Source organism: Haliotis cracherodii, unplaced genomic scaffold, assembly GCF_022045235.1.
Source record: "Haliotis cracherodii isolate W230 unplaced genomic scaffold, xgHalCrac1.p SCAF_9, whole genome shotgun sequence".
Lineage (NCBI taxonomy): Eukaryota > Metazoa > Mollusca > Gastropoda > Lepetellida > Haliotidae > Haliotis > Haliotis cracherodii.
The window spans coordinates 47,124,764-47,143,841 of record NW_027266343.1 but is presented as its reverse complement, the minus strand read 5'-3'; the positions used below and the strand labels follow the sequence as shown (position 1 = coordinate 47,143,841).

Genomic DNA, 19,078 nt, shown 5'->3' with positions numbered 1-19,078 from the left:
ATGTGTCGACTCGCTCTGAACTCTAATGTACCTCTGTGATTGGTTCTTTAAGTTAACATGAGCATGCATGAACTGCCATTTTCTTATTGGATTGCAATTGTTCAAACGAGTAGGCTATGAACGTCCTCAGATTACCTTTCTAAACACAGCATCAAGGCACTTGTGCTCAAATCAGTGTGAGCCGGATGTTATTTTAAATGAAAGATCTGGCTATCAATGAGCGAAAAAGAATGTTTTTTGTTAATTGGTTATGTCATGGTTTTATGTGAGAAGACAAAACATTATCAAAGTAATAAAAACATTTAATCGTTATGGTAATACCTATTCATATAGTAAAGCAGAGAAGTAAGATCCTGATAACCATTAAGTTTCAGCTCAATCACATTTTCAGAAATAAAATCAGTATTCTAAATCTAGATATAGTGACCAAATAAGACTCATTTTAATTCTTCATATCCTAACAACATGTCAGGTCTGTGAACCGAACGGTTCTTTTCCATAATTGAAGAATATGACCACTTTTAAGAAAATCTATCTTCATTCGTCAAACCAATTCCATGAACAAATAAAAGTCACACAAATCTTTATATAGTTTCATCTCTCTGGGTCTTCAGAACAAATGTTTCTTATATATACACTTACAAACAGCGGGATACTCGAAAATAACATAAAATTCCCCAAAACTGTAAGAGACATTTTATTAATAGTTGTATGATATTAATGAACGAATTTGGAAAACAATGTAACCGGTAGTGAAGTATGACAGTAGATGTTATGACCGCCAACAATCTTGAAGAGTGATAGGTGTAAGATAGGCAGTTGGAGGGGCATTTGACCTTTTGGGTTCATTGGTGCGTATTACCGCCACGATTTGTCAAACACTATGAGTCTCGCAATGGCGATTTGACTGTATCTTTCCCACTCCTTTTGCAGCGCCTGGCCAGGTTCAGCCAACGTGGTCGGCGGCCTATGACAATGACGCACACGTCTCCCTAAAAGGTCTCAGACGTGTTCAATGGGGAAAAGGTCCGGGCGCATTTCTGTCAATTGTATTTAATGGATGTTATGCTGATGGAGGTGACCTTGGCGATTCGTGCACGGTGAGACGGGAGTTGTCGTCCTGAAAGACAAAACGTCGACTCACTCGCCTTGCATACTAGACAACAAAGGCTGTCAGTTTGGTGTCCTAATAGTACTGTTCAGTAACCCTTCCATGCACAATATAGAGTAGAGTTCGCTCTGTCATAGTGATGCCACCCCACAACATAACCGATTCACTGCCAAATCTGTCATGAGGTCTCAGGCTTACTTTGTCATGACGTTCATTTTAAAGTCGACCACGCCTATCAAGGAAGTGAAAAGTAAATCGGTTCTCATTTGAAAACATGACACGTGACCAGCTACGTTACCCCAGTTTCGACGTTGTGTACACCAGTGCCGTTTATTGGTAATATGACGATATGTAAGGGTGAACCATCCTGTGATCGTTGACCAAATTGATTGTAAATATAATGTGTGTAAGTTGTTCATCGCCGCACTCAGCAATATTAAATTAAATACTCATTACTCAATGTAATTTGGAAAGCTGACATGCAATCAAGCAGTCACCGAGCCTGACCATCCGATTCGTTTAGCCGCTTGTTACATGCATTGTATGCTGAAGGCCTGTATTCTCACCCGGAATCCACACCTGTTTCATTTGTACCAGAAACATGTGACTCATTCAATTTGGATGTGATGGTGTTTCAGGGTGACATCGAATTCTTTCCCTACTCAAAATACGAACCATTCCGTTTCGTTTTGGATTCGTCTCCTTTGCCTTCGGGAGATTCATGTTGGTTTATATTGTCCATGAGCTTAGTTTCATTATGTTGTTTTTCTTCTTTTCCATAATTTGAGATTTGTTGCCCAAGGAAATAAGCTCCACGTTGACAAAAAAAATCTAAAAAATTCTAATATTCTAAAATTAATATTCAATATAGACCTTGCTGTGTCTGAGAAATATTCAAATAATTATTTTTTGCCATGAACGATTCCATTTGTTGTCCTTCTATGTTCAGTGGTTTGATTTTTCGCCAGAAAAAAGCAATATGACGACCATGGAGAACGCGCCAAGGCGGAAGCTCACTTGCGGAATTTATGACTATAAATTCAAACGCCTAAATTTGAATTTGAATTTTTATTTCATGCCTTCCATATTTAACATATAGGGAGTATCCATGGTGAGTGTAAGCTCAGTGGTGAAGTGGTTTCTGAGATAAGACGACGATCGCCTATAACAGCTGAAATGAAATTGAGTGCTGAACATCATGTTTACAAATCATTAAACGCATAATTATAAAGACCTACCAAATGCACAGGACGTTGCTGATAGATTGCGGCTGTTGGGGCCTTTGCCTAGACAGTTTATGTCTTGTACATACTGTAAGTCATCCCTTTGTTCCTAATTGAATATATGAACAAAATTACACATTCATTGGGGTCTTATACATGTTTATAGACTATTTGTTATGTAACTAAGGCCAAACTCTTCATCACATTATAATTAATTAATGGCAAGATGGTCAAGTCGATCAAATTCTTAATGCCAAATATAGCCGTTTGATTATCAAGCAAATGATTCAGTTGTAATGAATATTTTTAAGATGGTGATCCATTTTCTTCTGCGCTATCTAGCAGCTACATATGTATCATCTAAAAGCCACTCAAATCTTAAATATACTTACGGGAATGGTTTCTTTCCCATGTGATTTGAAGTGTTTCCTTCTTGGCTTCAAATGACAGGTAAAAAAACGAAATTGAAGGACTGACGGTCCACAAATACCAGTTTTGTTACAAACCACTGTACATGCCCGGATGTGCTTCAGCTTAATGGGTCTACCCTTTTGACAGAGCAACATTATAAGACAGCACGATATAGTTGAAATTGTCCACTTCATCCCTGATAATACAATGTCCCTTCTCCAGTTCTATTTGACAAATTAATGCGAATTGTGAGGTTTGTGCTGCCCTTCCATCTGTCTGTTGGACAAAGAGACAGCTCATTGTATTCGGTTTCCCTTATAACAGATGCATAGCGATCCTATCACAAAGGATAGACGAAGGCGGGTGTTGTAAATAAACATTCCAATGGTATCTTCCTATTGGAAGGTCATAACTAAATCAAAGTCATAAAATATGTTCCAATCTGTTCTTTGCTAAATATAGGCATGTTTTTGCCAGGCGAAAAAGTGGTGTATCTTGCCCAACCCTTAAAGGCAAGTCAGGTGTTTACCTGAAAGAACACGGTACATTTCAAAATAGAGAATTGGATCAGACATAGATTTTGTCAGTGATCCGTCAAATTTGCGAATGTCCTCACTGCAAGTCTGCCATAAAACCTAACAAATAGATTTTACTTAGAGCTAGAATGTCGTAGCCATGATCAAATATCGTTTGAGCAAGAGTAGCATGACGCTCTTTGAAATCTTCATGTATAGAGCACGCTCAATTGTACCTAAAACGTTGTGAAATGTAGACACCAAAGACATAACGGGAAAGTTGAAACTTGAAGTCATGATCCCTCTTGTTATAAAGTCTTGTGGATTGTTTTTTCTGTCATTCAAAATTTTTATACAGTGATCTGAACCCCTCCTTCAGATGTAATACACATGGCTCCGACTTCTCTGCAGTATTTTCAGAATGCACATACGGTACTGTTGTTTCGTTATAAATAATGACCCCTTGAAGATCCGGGGTAGAATAGGTCTTCAGCAACCCATATGTGCCATAAAAGGCGACTATGTTTGTCATAAGAGGCAACTTACAGGATCGGGTGGTCAGGCTCGCTGACTTGGCTGATGCATGTCATCGTATCCCAATTGCATAGATCAGTGCTCGTGATGTCCATCATTAGATTGGATCAATTATTTACAGACCGCCGTAATAAGCTGGAATATTGCTGATTGCGGCGTTAAACAACAACAAACAATATAACGAAGTTGACACACATGCGGTTATGTTCTGTTAACTTATTTATTCTTTTCATACTGATATATATGTATGGTCGTACATGTATGGTTGACTACAGCAAACATTGGCACTAAATTGTGTGTGTGTACAACATGTGTGAGTGTGTGAGTGAGTGAGTGTGTGTGAGAGAGTGCGAGAGAGAGAGAGTGTGTGTGTGTGTGTGTGTGTGAGAGAGTGCGAGAGAGAGAGAGAGTGTGTGTGTGTGTGTGTGTACATGTCGTGCGAAACCGTCATGTTTACAGGCCACCCTCACAAAACATCACCCCGCACTGTATAACCCTCACAAAACATCACACCGCACTGTATAACCCTCACAAAACATCACCCCGCACTGTATAACCCTCACAAAACATCACCCCGCACTGTATAACAACAAATTCGGTATGCTGGTGATGTTTTATTCAATGCAGGAAATGTCCATCCAACAGATGTAAAAGATGAAGTTCTCTGTTTCACGCTTGACATCTTGACCTTTTAAAGATGTTGCTATTTGACAAATAGCCGTTTGTTAATCAGATGGCGTGCGTCATTTATCAATCTTTTATTCCTGGAATGCGAAACAAAGAAATGAATTTGGTTCAAGCGATTTCTGAACATGATAAAAATTGACGTTATAACCGTCGTTAACACTTTGCGTTCCAACACTCCAACACACATTTTTAACATGAATGTAAACAACGTAATCAGTTATCCTATTTAAAGAGGACATTTTTTCATAAGAGGGAAAGAAGACTTATGGGGCTTGTCTGTTTCCCACGTCTTCCCCATCACTGCGTTGTTTTTCCCCTCAACCTTAACTCAAGACACATCCGACTTTATTACTCACCATTATGTTCACTTGAACACCTGGCGTCATCATTGATTTTCAGTGGTCGATTCATACATTTTCACAGCCATTTTGCCCTTTACGCCAAATCGAATGGATAATCAATACATACTTGCACTGACCTTCAATATTTACGTATAATATAGACTTATTCAATATAGAGAATACCAGTATCATTTTAATCTGGCAAGAGACATTTCATTGATTAAGCAGCAACGCACCTAATTTACTCATGCTGAGGGAATATCATTCAATGAGCAAGAGTGTATCGTAATTAAGTTTTGTCTCTAGAGTGATCTCTCACTGGCACCATGAATGATGTCTGGTCAAACAGACATTAGTTTGATTGTCACTGTTATACATTTCGACTATACAAGGATACTCTGGAGGCGTGTCTAAATGAACTCGTTACACTGTGTGCGATTGTTGGAACACATGTAATGAATCATTCACGTCTATACAGGCGTGAGTATAGCCCTGTATAAGGAATCCTAATGAACAAAACTCCTTCTAAGTGAAGGATACGTTTGTGCAATTAGTATGGACAATAGGTTGTGGAGTCATGAATGCTTTAAAGCAAAGTCATTGACTCACATTAATGCACGTTGTTGTCTATGTTTCTATGTATAATAAAACATTTATCTTAATAGCGTGAACAAAATGGCTCACTAGAAACCTACAACCTTATACTTACGTTGAACCTGTCATCAAAAGTGAACCTATTCAATGAAACTTGCAAAACACGCCCACATTCTTCAAGTCGTCCAAATATCCCCACGCACACGTCCCTATGGCTGGAGACTGGACATAATATAGAATGGCATCCTGAAACTAAGCATTGGTAACTAAAACGTGATAATGTTTTATCATCTATTGAAAACAACGATGTGTATACATTCTATAAATAATGTTATGCTAACTCCATTGTTCAAAACATGTTTTAAGATACCACAAAATGATTTTTGGTTTGTTGTTTAACGCCGCACTCAGCAATATTCCAGCTATATGATGCGGTCTGTAAATAATCGAGTCTGGACCAGACAATCCAGTGATTAATATCATGAGGATCGATCCAAGCAAATGGGATTGATGACATGCATCAACCAAGTCGGCGAGCCTGACCACCCGATCCCGTTAGTCGCCTTTTACGACAAGCATAGTCACCTTTTACGGCAAGCATGGGTTGCCGAAGACCTATTCTACCCCGGAATCTTCACGGCTCCCACAAAATGAACAACACTGGAACATCATATACATATAATAAGTAGGAATAACTGCCAGTATAATGATAACCTCTTGTCACTGATTGTCAGTCATCCATTCCTATAATTTCCACAAATAGTTTGCCTTTTACGCCCAATGGTGTCTGTTTGGGTGGATAATCGAGACTGGTTATTACTTACTTACTTATATTAGAATTTTACGTGCGCTTTCCGACTGCAAGTGTATGTCGCACACGGGCCCGGCAGGCCATTTAATATTTTTCCGAAAGGGGGAAAAGGAAGTGATTTTGCAACCCAGGAGGGGGTTTAAGGATTGCTTATATAGTTATTTTGAGATTTTGAAATTTGGAATGAATGCCAGGTGTGGATAGGGGGCGAACTGACGGAGCTGTGTGTGGTGGGTGGTTTGTTAGTGATGTTGTTATGTGATTTTGGTTTTATTAGTTTATTTGGGGTTTAAATGCGACTAATTAGTCCTGTTTTAATAAAGTATATGCCTAAGGCATTGCATTTTTCTAATTTATTTTGTGGATTTAGAATTGATTCTAGAGTATGTGCAGTATTAAGATTTAGGGTGGTTTGTAGTGTCTTTGCATAGGTTTGTGACGAGGTGCTACCCGTGGGGCAGGCTACGCTCAGCTTCACGCGAACACCTGGTATCATCACTGATTTATAGGAATTTTATGAACATATGCTTATGGTATAGTTGGAATCGTACAACGGAGATTTCCTTTGATTGTGGTCCTAGTTCTGCTGATTACAGTAGGTTCACAGGAATGGTAGGAGTGAATTTCGTGTGGTTTAACGTAAAGGCGTTGGTTAATGGTGAAGGAGTTGTATAATCGGGCTTGGAATGATTTGAAGTTTGGTATTTCCGGGTTGGGTTGAGAAGTGAGAGGCGCAGCTGTTAATTAGTGCTAAGATTGAAGGGGAGATAAGTATCATAATAAGCGTGTATCATAAGATAAGAGTGTGTTAAGAGTGAATTTGGGGATGAGTTTATCTCATTTCCCGTATGTATACATTAATTATTCTGTTTCAGTTTATATATACTGTATTCTTAACCTTGCCTTGAACAAACCAGCGTGGATCAGCACTGTCATCAACAGCAGTTTATCAACAACTGTCGACAATGCTGTAGACAGTAACCTTTGACAAGTCGTGGGGGACGGCGTCAGTACTGGAACTGAGCACCATGTCACATCTCCATGGTTCGTTTTGGATCTTCTTGAACAATATGAAGTTCATAACGTTACCATTTTCCTTGGTCTAATTTAAAGTATTATGTGGCTGAATTTTGCAAAGCATACCATGTCTGTCAAATGTTTGGGAAACCTAATCCGAAAATCCTAACAGTTTGCGCTGTGCATCCTACCGTTGTGACCCTCCCCGGCCAAGATGTCAGCTTGTACACAAAACAGCATGATAATTTCTTAAACAACATTGTCCAGTGATGGAAATAACATAACAAACAGCAGATATTGTTGGGTACCTTGTATTCATTGCCGTGTAAGTATTGACATTTAATATTTAATCATTATTCCCGATTATTTTAGCGACGTGCATACACATGTGTGTTTACGTGTGTACGCGCGCGTGCGTGCGTGCCTGCCTGCGTGCGTGCGTGCGTGCGTGTGTGCGTGCGTGCGTGCGTGCGTGTGTGTGTGTGTGTGTGCGCGCGAGCGTGCGTGTGTGGCTGCTTGTACTAGTCCGGACTGATGCCGATTTTATAGCGCTAGTCCACTGAGATACTATGCCGCAGTTTAACATTAATACCCCATTCAGACACAGTATACTGACTGCGAGCCTACCTGTCCTTGTTTTAGTCCCTCAATGCCGAGCCTCAGACGGCGTAACAACAAGTACCATCTTTTGATCAAACTAACAACCCGTCCAGTGTTACCACAGTGTCTTTATTCTTATCATGATATGCTGCACGCGATTTCCAAACTTTACAGGCTAACCGTGCACGAGACAAATGGTGCCTCTCGAATCATGGATCTATGATGTCACATGTAATGTGTTCATGAGTGTCGGTTCATACAACATACCAGTGTGTTCGTTTGTGCATCGAACCAATCTTATATTTCTTGAATATGAGTAATTTTTCACATATCAACCAACATATATGGTATTCATGTTTCTTTTGTCGGTGTGTATATATTTCAAGTTTTATGCAAGTAATAACGATGTTGTATATATTTTTATCGGGCATGTCAAATGTCACATGCTGATAAGAATATTGTCTACAAATTATATTTCATCAAAAGTCATTTTATCATTATTTACCTCACTTCGTAACTAGGGAAGCTTTGCAGAAAAGAAATGAGGTTCGTACTGAAGTACTTGCATTTAAAATCATTTAAACCTTAACTAGGCTGCCTTGGTTTGTCTAGTATGATTTTATTCATAAATCTCTCGAACAACACAGGGGATATGTTGTGTTGGTGTCAGACTGAAGCGGGCGTAAAACGGAGGTGGTGATATGTGTACACGCTGCATGTAAACAATACTGTCATGGCGAAAACATGAAAGTTCTTGAAAATATATTGTTTGCATTCATTGGTACTTCCATTTCATCCAGCACCAAAATGGGACATTCGCGATCTCGCATTCCGGAACTGTGGGCATATTTAGCTCGTTTCTAAAGGTCGAGATCGCGAGAATGTCACTTACATTATTTCACACATATTTTTACTTTCAGCGTCACATTGAGATAACGACTGACACTGACGGTTTGGGACATGGCTGATGCTGTAGACCCTCGTTGCCCTGGCCGGGATTCCATGATTTACAGATTGCTGTGATGAACTGGGATATTTCTAAATGTGGCGTTAAACAATAAACAATGAAACAAAATCCGTTGTGAGTTAATATAGTCGAGATAATATACTTCCGGGTCACGCTAAGAATAAAGCGAATTGGATATAACCCTAAACTCGCGAGTGTCATGACCGTGTGAAATATAACAATGCATTTCTGTTGATGTGTCCGTCTTCGTGATAGAGCTGGCTTAATTTATATAAGGGTCATTCACACAGTACAACTAGTTGTATACAATTTGTTGCATGTAACACATTGCATCGTGTAAACAGGCAACTCGGTCCAACTTTTGACGTGTGCAACATTTTGGACGTGAGTTGTACGAAATAGGACATGCTCTATTTTCATGCGACAAGTTAAATATTCAATAATATACAACTCAGTTAATTTGCAAAGTCATAGGTTGGCCCAGTACCGAGCAACCGCAATTCTCGCACAGCCTTAATATTTCAAAACAGTAGGTTTGAAAATTAACAGGATTCCAGCGGTAATGTAGCGAATCACAAGCTTTTGGTCAGAGATCTCGCGAGATCCGCCGCCGTGTTGCATACATCAGTTCGTACAACTTATTGCATACGACTAATTGCATACAAGTTGTACCAACTAGTTGTACAGCGTGAATATCCCTTTAGATAACTTTCGTAAACTTGTTCTGAGTACATGGACAATTAAATCCTCATCAAGCAGAGAATAATACATTATCCTTCTGAAAATTTAAAAATAATGTATCAGACAGAAAAATACAAAATACAAGAATATACTCATCATTTTTATTATATCAGTTGACAATATTCATTCATATTTAAATCAACTCAAAATAATCTACAGTAACTATGTTGTGATTATATTATTTTACAAAAATAGCTTGAATTAATTATGGCACAAAATATCATTATTGTTGTTGATATGCTGCACGTGCATTACCCGCGTGGCGTTCACGGCCGATTCCTTCTGTCCATCCGGTAGATTTATGAATAACTTAAAATTGGAATTTTGAATAAAAAGACCACAGCGCACAGGTAATTTGTGTTTGAATGATCAACACACGTTAACATACGCATAATCATCATGAAAAACAGGGAACAGGATTTATTAATAACATGCATGAAAATGATTAAATGCATTGCAACATGTCTCATCAAGCATATATTTATGCAGTAGTTGACAATATGAACATATGAAACATTATGGTGCCGGTTCCCGACAAGAAATCATCTGAAAATGTCATTGGCTTTACAAAACTAATAAGGATCATGTAGTATCACCCTTGAAGCTAGTTGATAGTAAATGTGAAGTAAATATGAACTACAAATGAGGATATGGTGGAATTATTTATGTTATTATGCACATATTTATGTAAATACTAGAACTATGCATTTTCTCTTAGAAATAATAGAGATGTAATTTCTGGAGGATATTCATTCATTCATTCATTCATTCATTCATTCATTCATTCATTCACAATACAATGACAGATATATGTCATTTCGACCTCGCCCAGTCTGCAAGACATATCATGATACACCAAACATATTGTACCATGTTAGGCTGTTGCTGCATCTGTCTGCACATCCTGTTCATATTGTTCCTGCTTCTTCTGCTCCAGCTGAACAGCACCCAGCACTCACTTCGTGACAGTTCTGTTAACAACACATGTCTTTCTGTGTATGATGTCGTCTCGTGCACAAAGAAGGTCATATGTTGATAATTGGAAAATAAAACACATTATTTCGACAAACATGATGAGACCATCTGGGTACAGTCAAACATATCAAGTCAGTCCGGTGAAACATACTTCCCATGATGGTGGCTCTGGCATGATGTAGCCCAATTGCAGGCTCGACCTTATCCACCAGTACAAAGTTCTGGTGAACTCTCCTTCGAGACAGCTTAATATACACCTCACCTTCGGTCCGCCAACCAATCTGCTTCTGTAAGTACTTGAGGGAATACTCTGTAACTACTTGAGACTATCTTCTGTAACCCCCAGTTCAGCAAGTTTCATTTGGACTCCTCCGAGGTAGTTGCGATCAGGATAACTGTCATCAGTACTTTGGAACATGAAAAATAATAAGCATTTATTAACATCCGTCCGATCTGTAGCTTCCTTTCCTTGCCTTCCAAAAGTTATTAAATATTTAAAGGAGACAAGATCACGAGTTCCTGCTGTGATGCTGTCGGAGTATAAAAGGTCTCTAGATCCACATTATTTCGTCTGAGTAAGGTATCCACGTTAAACTGCGGCGGGGTATCTCAGTGGGCTAGCATTAGTCCGGACACAAACACACACACACACACACACACACACACACACACACACACACACACACACACACACACACACACACACACACACACACACACACACACACACACATTCATGCATGTATCCCATTTAACCTCACCTGACACGTTTTCGGAAGATTTTAAAGACTAGGATTTGTGTGACTTTGGTTATATTGTGTGTCAGCCGAACGCGGTGTACGATGTACAACTGCTTTTCCTGGCCCAGAAAACATTAATTACAGGCCGCCGTCAAAGAGCAGGTATTTTGTTGATAATATTCATTCAGTCATTCACTATGAAGTTTAAGTTGCCAGTGTTTGAACAGTAGTGTGGATGAGTGTATAGATGAGATAGAAACATGCACAGCAGAACAATAAAGTACAGAGAACTGGCAACTGCCATATGGTTCGATACTCTATCTCAAATGTAAGTGCACACGAGGTTTGAACTGAAGTATATACTAATTTCGAACGCATAAACCAAGTTTAACAAAAGTCTTGAATCTGATACACTCTATAACAGTTACAACCCACAGGACTCGAAACTCACTCGATGACAGTGACAAGTACATTCAACAAAAACTGTGTTTACTTAGTATTTGTGACTTTCATCTTCTTGTGATGGATGCAGTATTTCAGCAAATAGAGTCCAAGAGGGTCGTGGTAAATCTGGAAGGTCAGTTTCCTCTTCCAGGCGACCTTCAGCAAACCCAGCACCTTCTGCCCCTCGAAGGTGTTGGGCAGGTAGGCAGTGAATGTTTCACCATGATACTCGGTTCCAGGTTTTGGGTGTCCCTCCTGTTACACAAAAATGGCGTTCATACTGTTATCTAGATTAGATGCAGTTTGTTTCCTGTATGAATTTGGTGTACTGGTAGAGCGCCCGCCTGGGTTCTATCCCCGGCGGCGCCATACCAAAAGACGTTAAAAGATTATACTTGTTGTTACCCTGCCTAGCGCTCGGCATTAAGAGGCTTAAACAATGACTGGACCGTTCGGAGTCAGTATACTGTGTCTGAGTGGGGTATTCATGTTAAACTGCGGCATGGTACCACACACACACACACACACACACACACACACACACACACACACACACACACACACACACACACACACACAGACGTGCATGCATGTCGCTATATACAATAATCTTTGACGAGACGTTAAACCCCATTTAAACTCACTTATATGAATTTAAAAAAATATTTTAAAAATCCAATGCATACTTCTATCTTTTCCCCTAGCGTTCCGAATTCATAAACACCCCGAGAAACAATGCTTCAAATTGATTTTTATTTATTGCATTTGTTTGTTTTGATACGTTATTTACATGATATTATCATAAAATAAATACTCGTTCAACGTTTTTCTTGTGATGATGCTGATTACATGAGTATAGGAGACTGTCAGCAAACAACGGTGCGGGTGAATAATATGCTTCAAGACATAAGTTTGACCTTTAAAACTTTTTTTGGAAATCTCCATGACCTATGTGCGAACTGTAACGAGCAATCCTGAAGTGTTAAAACATTATGAACAAAACACCATAAAACTGCCAACATAAGAGATCCGCCGATATTTGGAATATACCACTCCCAGCCACTACATAAAACACTATTTCCAAAGTACAAAATAGATAATTTTCATGATCGACATTATCGTCATCAATTAAATGGTCCGTCGCCAGAATGAACATTTCTAAGTTGACTTGTAACCTTCTTGAACACTAAAAGTGTATTTATTATCATGTTTAAACAAGATGACTCACAGTTTGAATTCCGTCCTGAAATACGTATTTTATCTCAATGGTGTCATGTTTCCTGTTGCCTGGCAGCCCGTCAGGGATGACTGTTGTAATCATTTCTCCAGGCGGCATGTTTCCGGTTTTGCACACGGGACACATCCATTGTTCTTTGACGAAAAGACAGGCTTCGCAGATAGAGTGCCCACACTGAAGGGTCGTAGGTTCCTTCCGTGTCAGACATGTCTTGCAAGTTTCACTCTCTAAAGCATCCGCTTTCTGTTTAAAATATTGCAGCAGTTCCTTCCTCCCAAGGGACTCTGAGGCTGCATCACACACTTTGTTCATAAGGGACATCAAACCATGTTTGTCTGAAATAATGAAACATGGTGAAGTTATTGAGTATGAGTGAGTGAGTTGGGTTTAACGCCGCTTTTAACAGTATTACGGTTATATCGCGGCGTGTCAGCTTAATGTGGGAGGAAAGCCCGAAGTGATGCAGGTCTCAGACGTTTATCACTTCGGTGAAACCCACGAGCACGGGTATGGTGCTGACAAACCTAGAAACATAATCAGGGCGAACCGGGATTCGAACCCACTATCATAGGTTTCTGGGGACGCAACTCTGCACAGCGAATCGCGGCGCCTTAGACGACTGGGCAACCCGTGCCCCCTATTGAGTATGTAAACCTGTACGATATATAGAAAATACATTTGACATTATAAAACACTTTTGAAATATACCAAACTATATTTAACATAGATATTATTTTCTATTTGCTTAAGCATATTGATGGCATGACCACGTATAAATGGCTACAGGTATATCATAAAAGCGAACACACCCTTTCCATGATCATGCGAATCTCCGCAAATTGTTCCCATTGAACGGTTCCGTCTATATCATAAGCATACGACCATACGTTCTTTTTAATAGGAATTACTATCAAATGGTGAAATAATCATTTTTCATACGACTTCTTTATCTTTGATATTCCCTTGTACGATTCCGACTATATCATAAGCAAACGCCCATACATTCCTTTTATTAGGAATCACTATCAAATGGTGAAATAATCATTTTTCATACGACTTCTTTATCTTTGATATTCCCTTGTAAGATTCTGTCTATATCATAAGCATACGTCTATACGTTCTCTCTTTTATTAGGAATTACTATCAAATGGTGAAATAATCATTTTTCATACCTCTTCTTAATCTTTGATATTCCCTTGTAAGATTCCGTCCATATCATAAGCATACGTCTATACGTTCTTTGTATTAGGAATCACCACCAAATGGTGAAAAAATCATTTTTCATACCTCTTTATCTTTGATATTCCCTTGTACGATTCCGTCTATATCATAAGCATACGTATATACGTTTTTTGTATTGATAATCACTATTAAATAATCATAACTATGACCTCTCTTATATCTTTGATGTTCTAAGAATTCAAAAATGGTAGTGAATACTATTATCAGTCTTAAGTTTGTTTAAGCGGGAGATTCGGTCGTCTGGGAATGTTCACATTGTTCAGTCTGGACATTTTTATATAAATCTTAAATTGTTAAACTGTGATCCTTAAACTGTAGAGCTCTGCCGGGATATGCCCGTCATTGGTTTGAATAACAGATCACATACGATTTGGGTCATTAGTTTGACCGGACATATATTGGTATATGTAAAGGCTATGCCCGTTTTCCCCCCTCATTAAGCTGACACACCCTGATATGACTGAAATACCGTTCAAAGCGGCATTGAACTCAACGTAATAGCTGTATGGAAGTTTGAGAACAATGTAGAAGATCAGTCTGTAAGCCATTTTAATATATAGTTTACACTTTTTTATTTTCATGATTATGTACTTGTACTTATTACCACTATTGGGGCGGTCGGGTAGCTTAGTGGTTAAAGCGTTCACTCGTCACGCCAAAGACCCGGGTTCGATTCCAGACATGCGTACAATGTGTGAAGCCCATTTCTGGTGTCCCCCGACGTGATGTGGAATATTGCTAAAAGCGGCGTAAAACCATACTCACTCACTCACTCACTCACTAATACCACTATTATCACGAAAAACCTTATTATAGTTGTCTCCTGCTTCAAAATGTACTCCTGTTAAATGATAATTACATAATATTACCGGTATGGTGAGTGGAATCTGTAGATGTTGTAACACCTCCAACTTCTGAAAGTAATGTCTGAATAAGGGATCCATTCAAAGGAATAAAGGTGACACCAGCTTCGTCGGATTCTGGTTGGCACTGATCCTGACCAAGTGAAACTTCAAGGGCCTTTTCGATGGACGGGTACATCTGGAGTAAAGCCACAACGTCAGCTCTTTTTTTTGCCTGTGTGAAGTATGACATCTTGGACTCTATCATCGATAAGGACGAGTTTGCTGCTTCAATATTCTTTTCAGCCACTGACATCATACTCTTACTTCTTTTATCGATTACTTCATATATTTGTCCCTCTCTCTTCTTTAAGGCACATTCCAAACTGGCAAGGAATTGAGACGCACAGGACTTTGCAGTTTCTGTTGATTGTTGGAATGTTCGTTTACGATTCTCCTCAGTCATTATCATATTTCTTAGTCGTCCTGCATGCCCCTGTACAATCTGTATAGCTGTTTCAAGTTCCTGAGTTCGCATCTTTGCTACATCCTCCAGTTTCTCGAAAGTGTGGCCTTTATGATCTAGAATTGAACAAGAAAGGCAACACACTGTGTCATCAGTTATACAGAAGAACTCCAATAGATGCCTCTTGTGCTGAGGACAGAAATGACTCTTTACAACTGGTCTCGGCAGATGTTGTACTGAGTTGTGTAGAGATGTGATGATGTGATCTCGTGTAAGCCTGTGGCGTCTATGTACAGACGTGCATTCTTTGCACAGGTTTAGAGAGCAGTCCTGACAGGTCGACTCTGCCTTATTCCCATCTGAACAATCTATGCAAAGTGCATATTCTTCTTCCGCTGTTTCAAGACACTCAACAAGCTTATATCTGACACAATCTAAGGGCACTGATTTTGCATTTCCGGATAGCTTTTGCACCTGACGACATAGAGGACAGGTGACCTGACTTTGGCCCTCCTTGGCCAGGAGCTGTTGGAGGCACTGGGCACAGACAGCATGGAGGCAGGAGTGAAGCAGGTGAGGACGTCGTTCTGTTTGGTTAAAATGTTCCAAACACACGGGGCATTCCAGAAACGTTTCTTTCAGATATGTAATGTCAATTTTTTCTTTCGGCTCAGACATACTGGAAACACTGTAAAATATAACACCAATAAACATCAATAAACGGTGGTTACAGTATTCCTGATAACGAAGTTAATGCTCATGTTATATTGTACAGGGTCTTTAACACAATCGTTAAATCTTAAACACCGTCTTTTGCCTGTGTGGTTTAACATTTCTTCATATAACAGTCAAAAAGGTCGATTTCTTGTGAAACTACGATATAGTCTGTGAAGTGTTTGCTTTGTACTGCCTTTACCTACATTTCGTACAAATCAATTTGGGTCAAAGGCATGCTTCTGTTCAAATAATGGCATGCATCTGTCCAAACATGCCAAAAAATCAGCCCTCATATTCATCTTAGTTCATTCAGTTTGTGTTGCTGTAAGTTACAGAACATGCCAGAGTAAATTTTAAATAAAAGAAAATGTAAGTTCGTGTTTTTTTCGTAATATCGTTGTTTGTCAGGATTACCACTTACCTAAATCTGTCAGCGTATTCCTATGTTAGACTCAAACACAGACACGCCTTGTGCATACATCCACTTTGTACGATGTACATGCTGAAGGAGGAACGTATTTAACCGCTAAGCGTAGGCAGCCCTGACCGGCCAACATTTCCTGTTTGAATTAAGGATAACATGTCAACACACGCTTCGAGAGATAAGTTATCGTAGATCCCCTGGCTGGGTTTCCCAGAACGAGGAAAACGTTAACGATCTGTGTTACTTTGGGCCTGCGCCTCTACCATTAAGCTGATACATAAAAATAATTTTATTTTAATAACTCATGTACTTTATAAAGCAGCATTTAACCTAAATGGCACCATGACTTTGAAAAATTGGCAAATGCTTGATTCCAATTGTGTGTGTTTTTAAAAATCACAATAAACATTTCTGTTTGAAGAGATCATTTGACAAGTGCCTCACCGCGAGGCATTATTCATAGAAGAGTTTTCTTTATCAATTGTTTTTGTTTTTTTTAAATAAGGATGTTTCAGTTGTACATGTATGTTACAAAATGCAGAGTTGTAACAACAAAGATGGTTACTCTTATTCAATAAAAAGACAAGAATCAAAACCCTTTGATTGTACGAGCATGTTATGAGCACGTGTTTATGAATCACTATGAAATAGTGATGATACGAAAGGTGAGCGTATTCTGCCACCGGTGGCACAGGTGTAACCTTTTTGAGCAAGAGTCGTATGACGTTCTGTGAATTGTAATTTCCGCAGACTGGAGATCCTTAATTATTGCTCGACATGAAGGAAAAGTTGACTACTTTGAAGTTGAAGTCATCCCTCTTGTCATACAGTCATACTTCGAGGTTTTTGTCACTCTGATTCTTCATGCATAGATCTAAATGTGAAACAAATGAAGTGGTCTCTTGTATTTCTTCTCCTGGTGGGCTCATCAGTAGAAGGGGATTGGCTTTTTGGCCGTCATTGAACGATATCAGATTATCGTATACTGGAAGCTTAAGTTATATTTCTTGGCCAAATTACCTTTTGCCAATCCGAGCAGAAATTCTGATTCATATGCATAACAAAAGCTCGTATGGCATGGAAGTCAACTGAGAGAACATATTTAGAGTTTAATAGACAAATCAGGGAATAAATAAAAGCGACCAAACCGGTACCCATTCCATATTTATAAGAAACCTTAGCCAAGAGCACAGTCGATTGTAAGATTCCGATTATATGATGAGCATGTGTAATGAATCACTGTCAGTTCCGATCAGGATACAATGACCTCATGTTCCTTAAAAGTAAATCTTATGGAACGGCATTTGTGCATGTTGTACCGTGAGGAGTTTAGAAGATTACCTTTATGCTAATGTGTGCATGTCGTGTGTATTGTTGTCGGAACATATCACACTTCTCTTTGTTTATAGGGCGGTCGGGTTAGCTCGTCACGCCGAAGACCCGGGTTCGATTCCCGACATGGGTACAATGTGTGAAGCCCATTTGGTGTCCCCCGCCGTGATATTGCTTGAATATTGCTAAATGCGGCGTAAAACCATACTCACTCACTCTCTTTGTTAAACAGCAACATAATGCTTTGTGAACCCCTGACACATTTGACGGACCTGTGACTCAGCGACATGTTTCACGGACTTCCGCATCATGCCCTTTATATTTTTTTCGCCAAATGGGAAACACGAACACGGAAAGGAATGTGTGACAACGAAACATAAAACACCGAATATTGCATATTGTGTTACAATTATATTAAGTGATATGGGTGTGTGCTCGATCGAGTGCATACCTGTAGGATCTATGATACAGTTGAATCCCATGTGTGTGGAATGTTATAACCCACTGATATGTCAAGTCGCACTTAAGGCCAGTCACCGTACGGCTGTAATCTTGCTTCGTGGCGTATTACAACAGCGATGGATTGAGAGTGTTGGGTTGAGTATTTAAGTTCTATCACGGCGTTTCAGTTTAATGTGGCAGGAAATAATACATATATTCTATGCATGGCGTGTGAGCTATAAACACCACTGCACATGGAAATATCATTTCGACAAACACATGGGCAGTGGAGTATGGTGCTTACAAGTCATATATATATATATATATATATATATATATATATATATATATATATATATATATATATATATATATATATATATATAATTTCCTACCACATTAAACTGAAATATATATAAAATTTCCTACCACATTAAATTGAAATACTGTTCCAAGCGGTGTTCAAACCCAACATTCTACATTTTAGGCCTGATATAGGATTCTAACCAACGATCATCTAACTAGACATTACAACATCACTTTGCACATCGAATTGCGGAAACTGCGCAAACCGTGCCCCGTAAAATATCAACATCCTAATTCATACTTGCCCAGGGTGGGGTAGTGTGAGGAGAGGGAGAGGGAGGTGATGCGAAATGGGGTTCA

At 39.1% G+C, this 19,078-nt stretch overlaps 1 protein-coding gene across 1 annotated transcript; it reads right to left on the bottom strand.

The window, feature by feature from the left end:
• Positions 1-10,843: 10,843 nt before the first annotated feature.
• LOC139453275 (E3 ubiquitin-protein ligase TRIM71-like) lies at positions 10,844-16,176 on the bottom strand. Its single transcript, XM_071234909.1, has 4 exons — positions 15,060-16,176; positions 12,940-13,283; positions 11,761-11,966; positions 10,844-10,934 (listed from the first exon to the last, which is right to left on the bottom strand). The coding sequence occupies exons 1-4, from the start codon at positions 16,174-16,176 to the stop codon at positions 10,844-10,846; spliced, it is 1,758 nt and encodes a 585-aa protein (XP_071091010.1).
• Between the last annotated feature and the right edge of the window lie 2,902 nt (positions 16,177-19,078).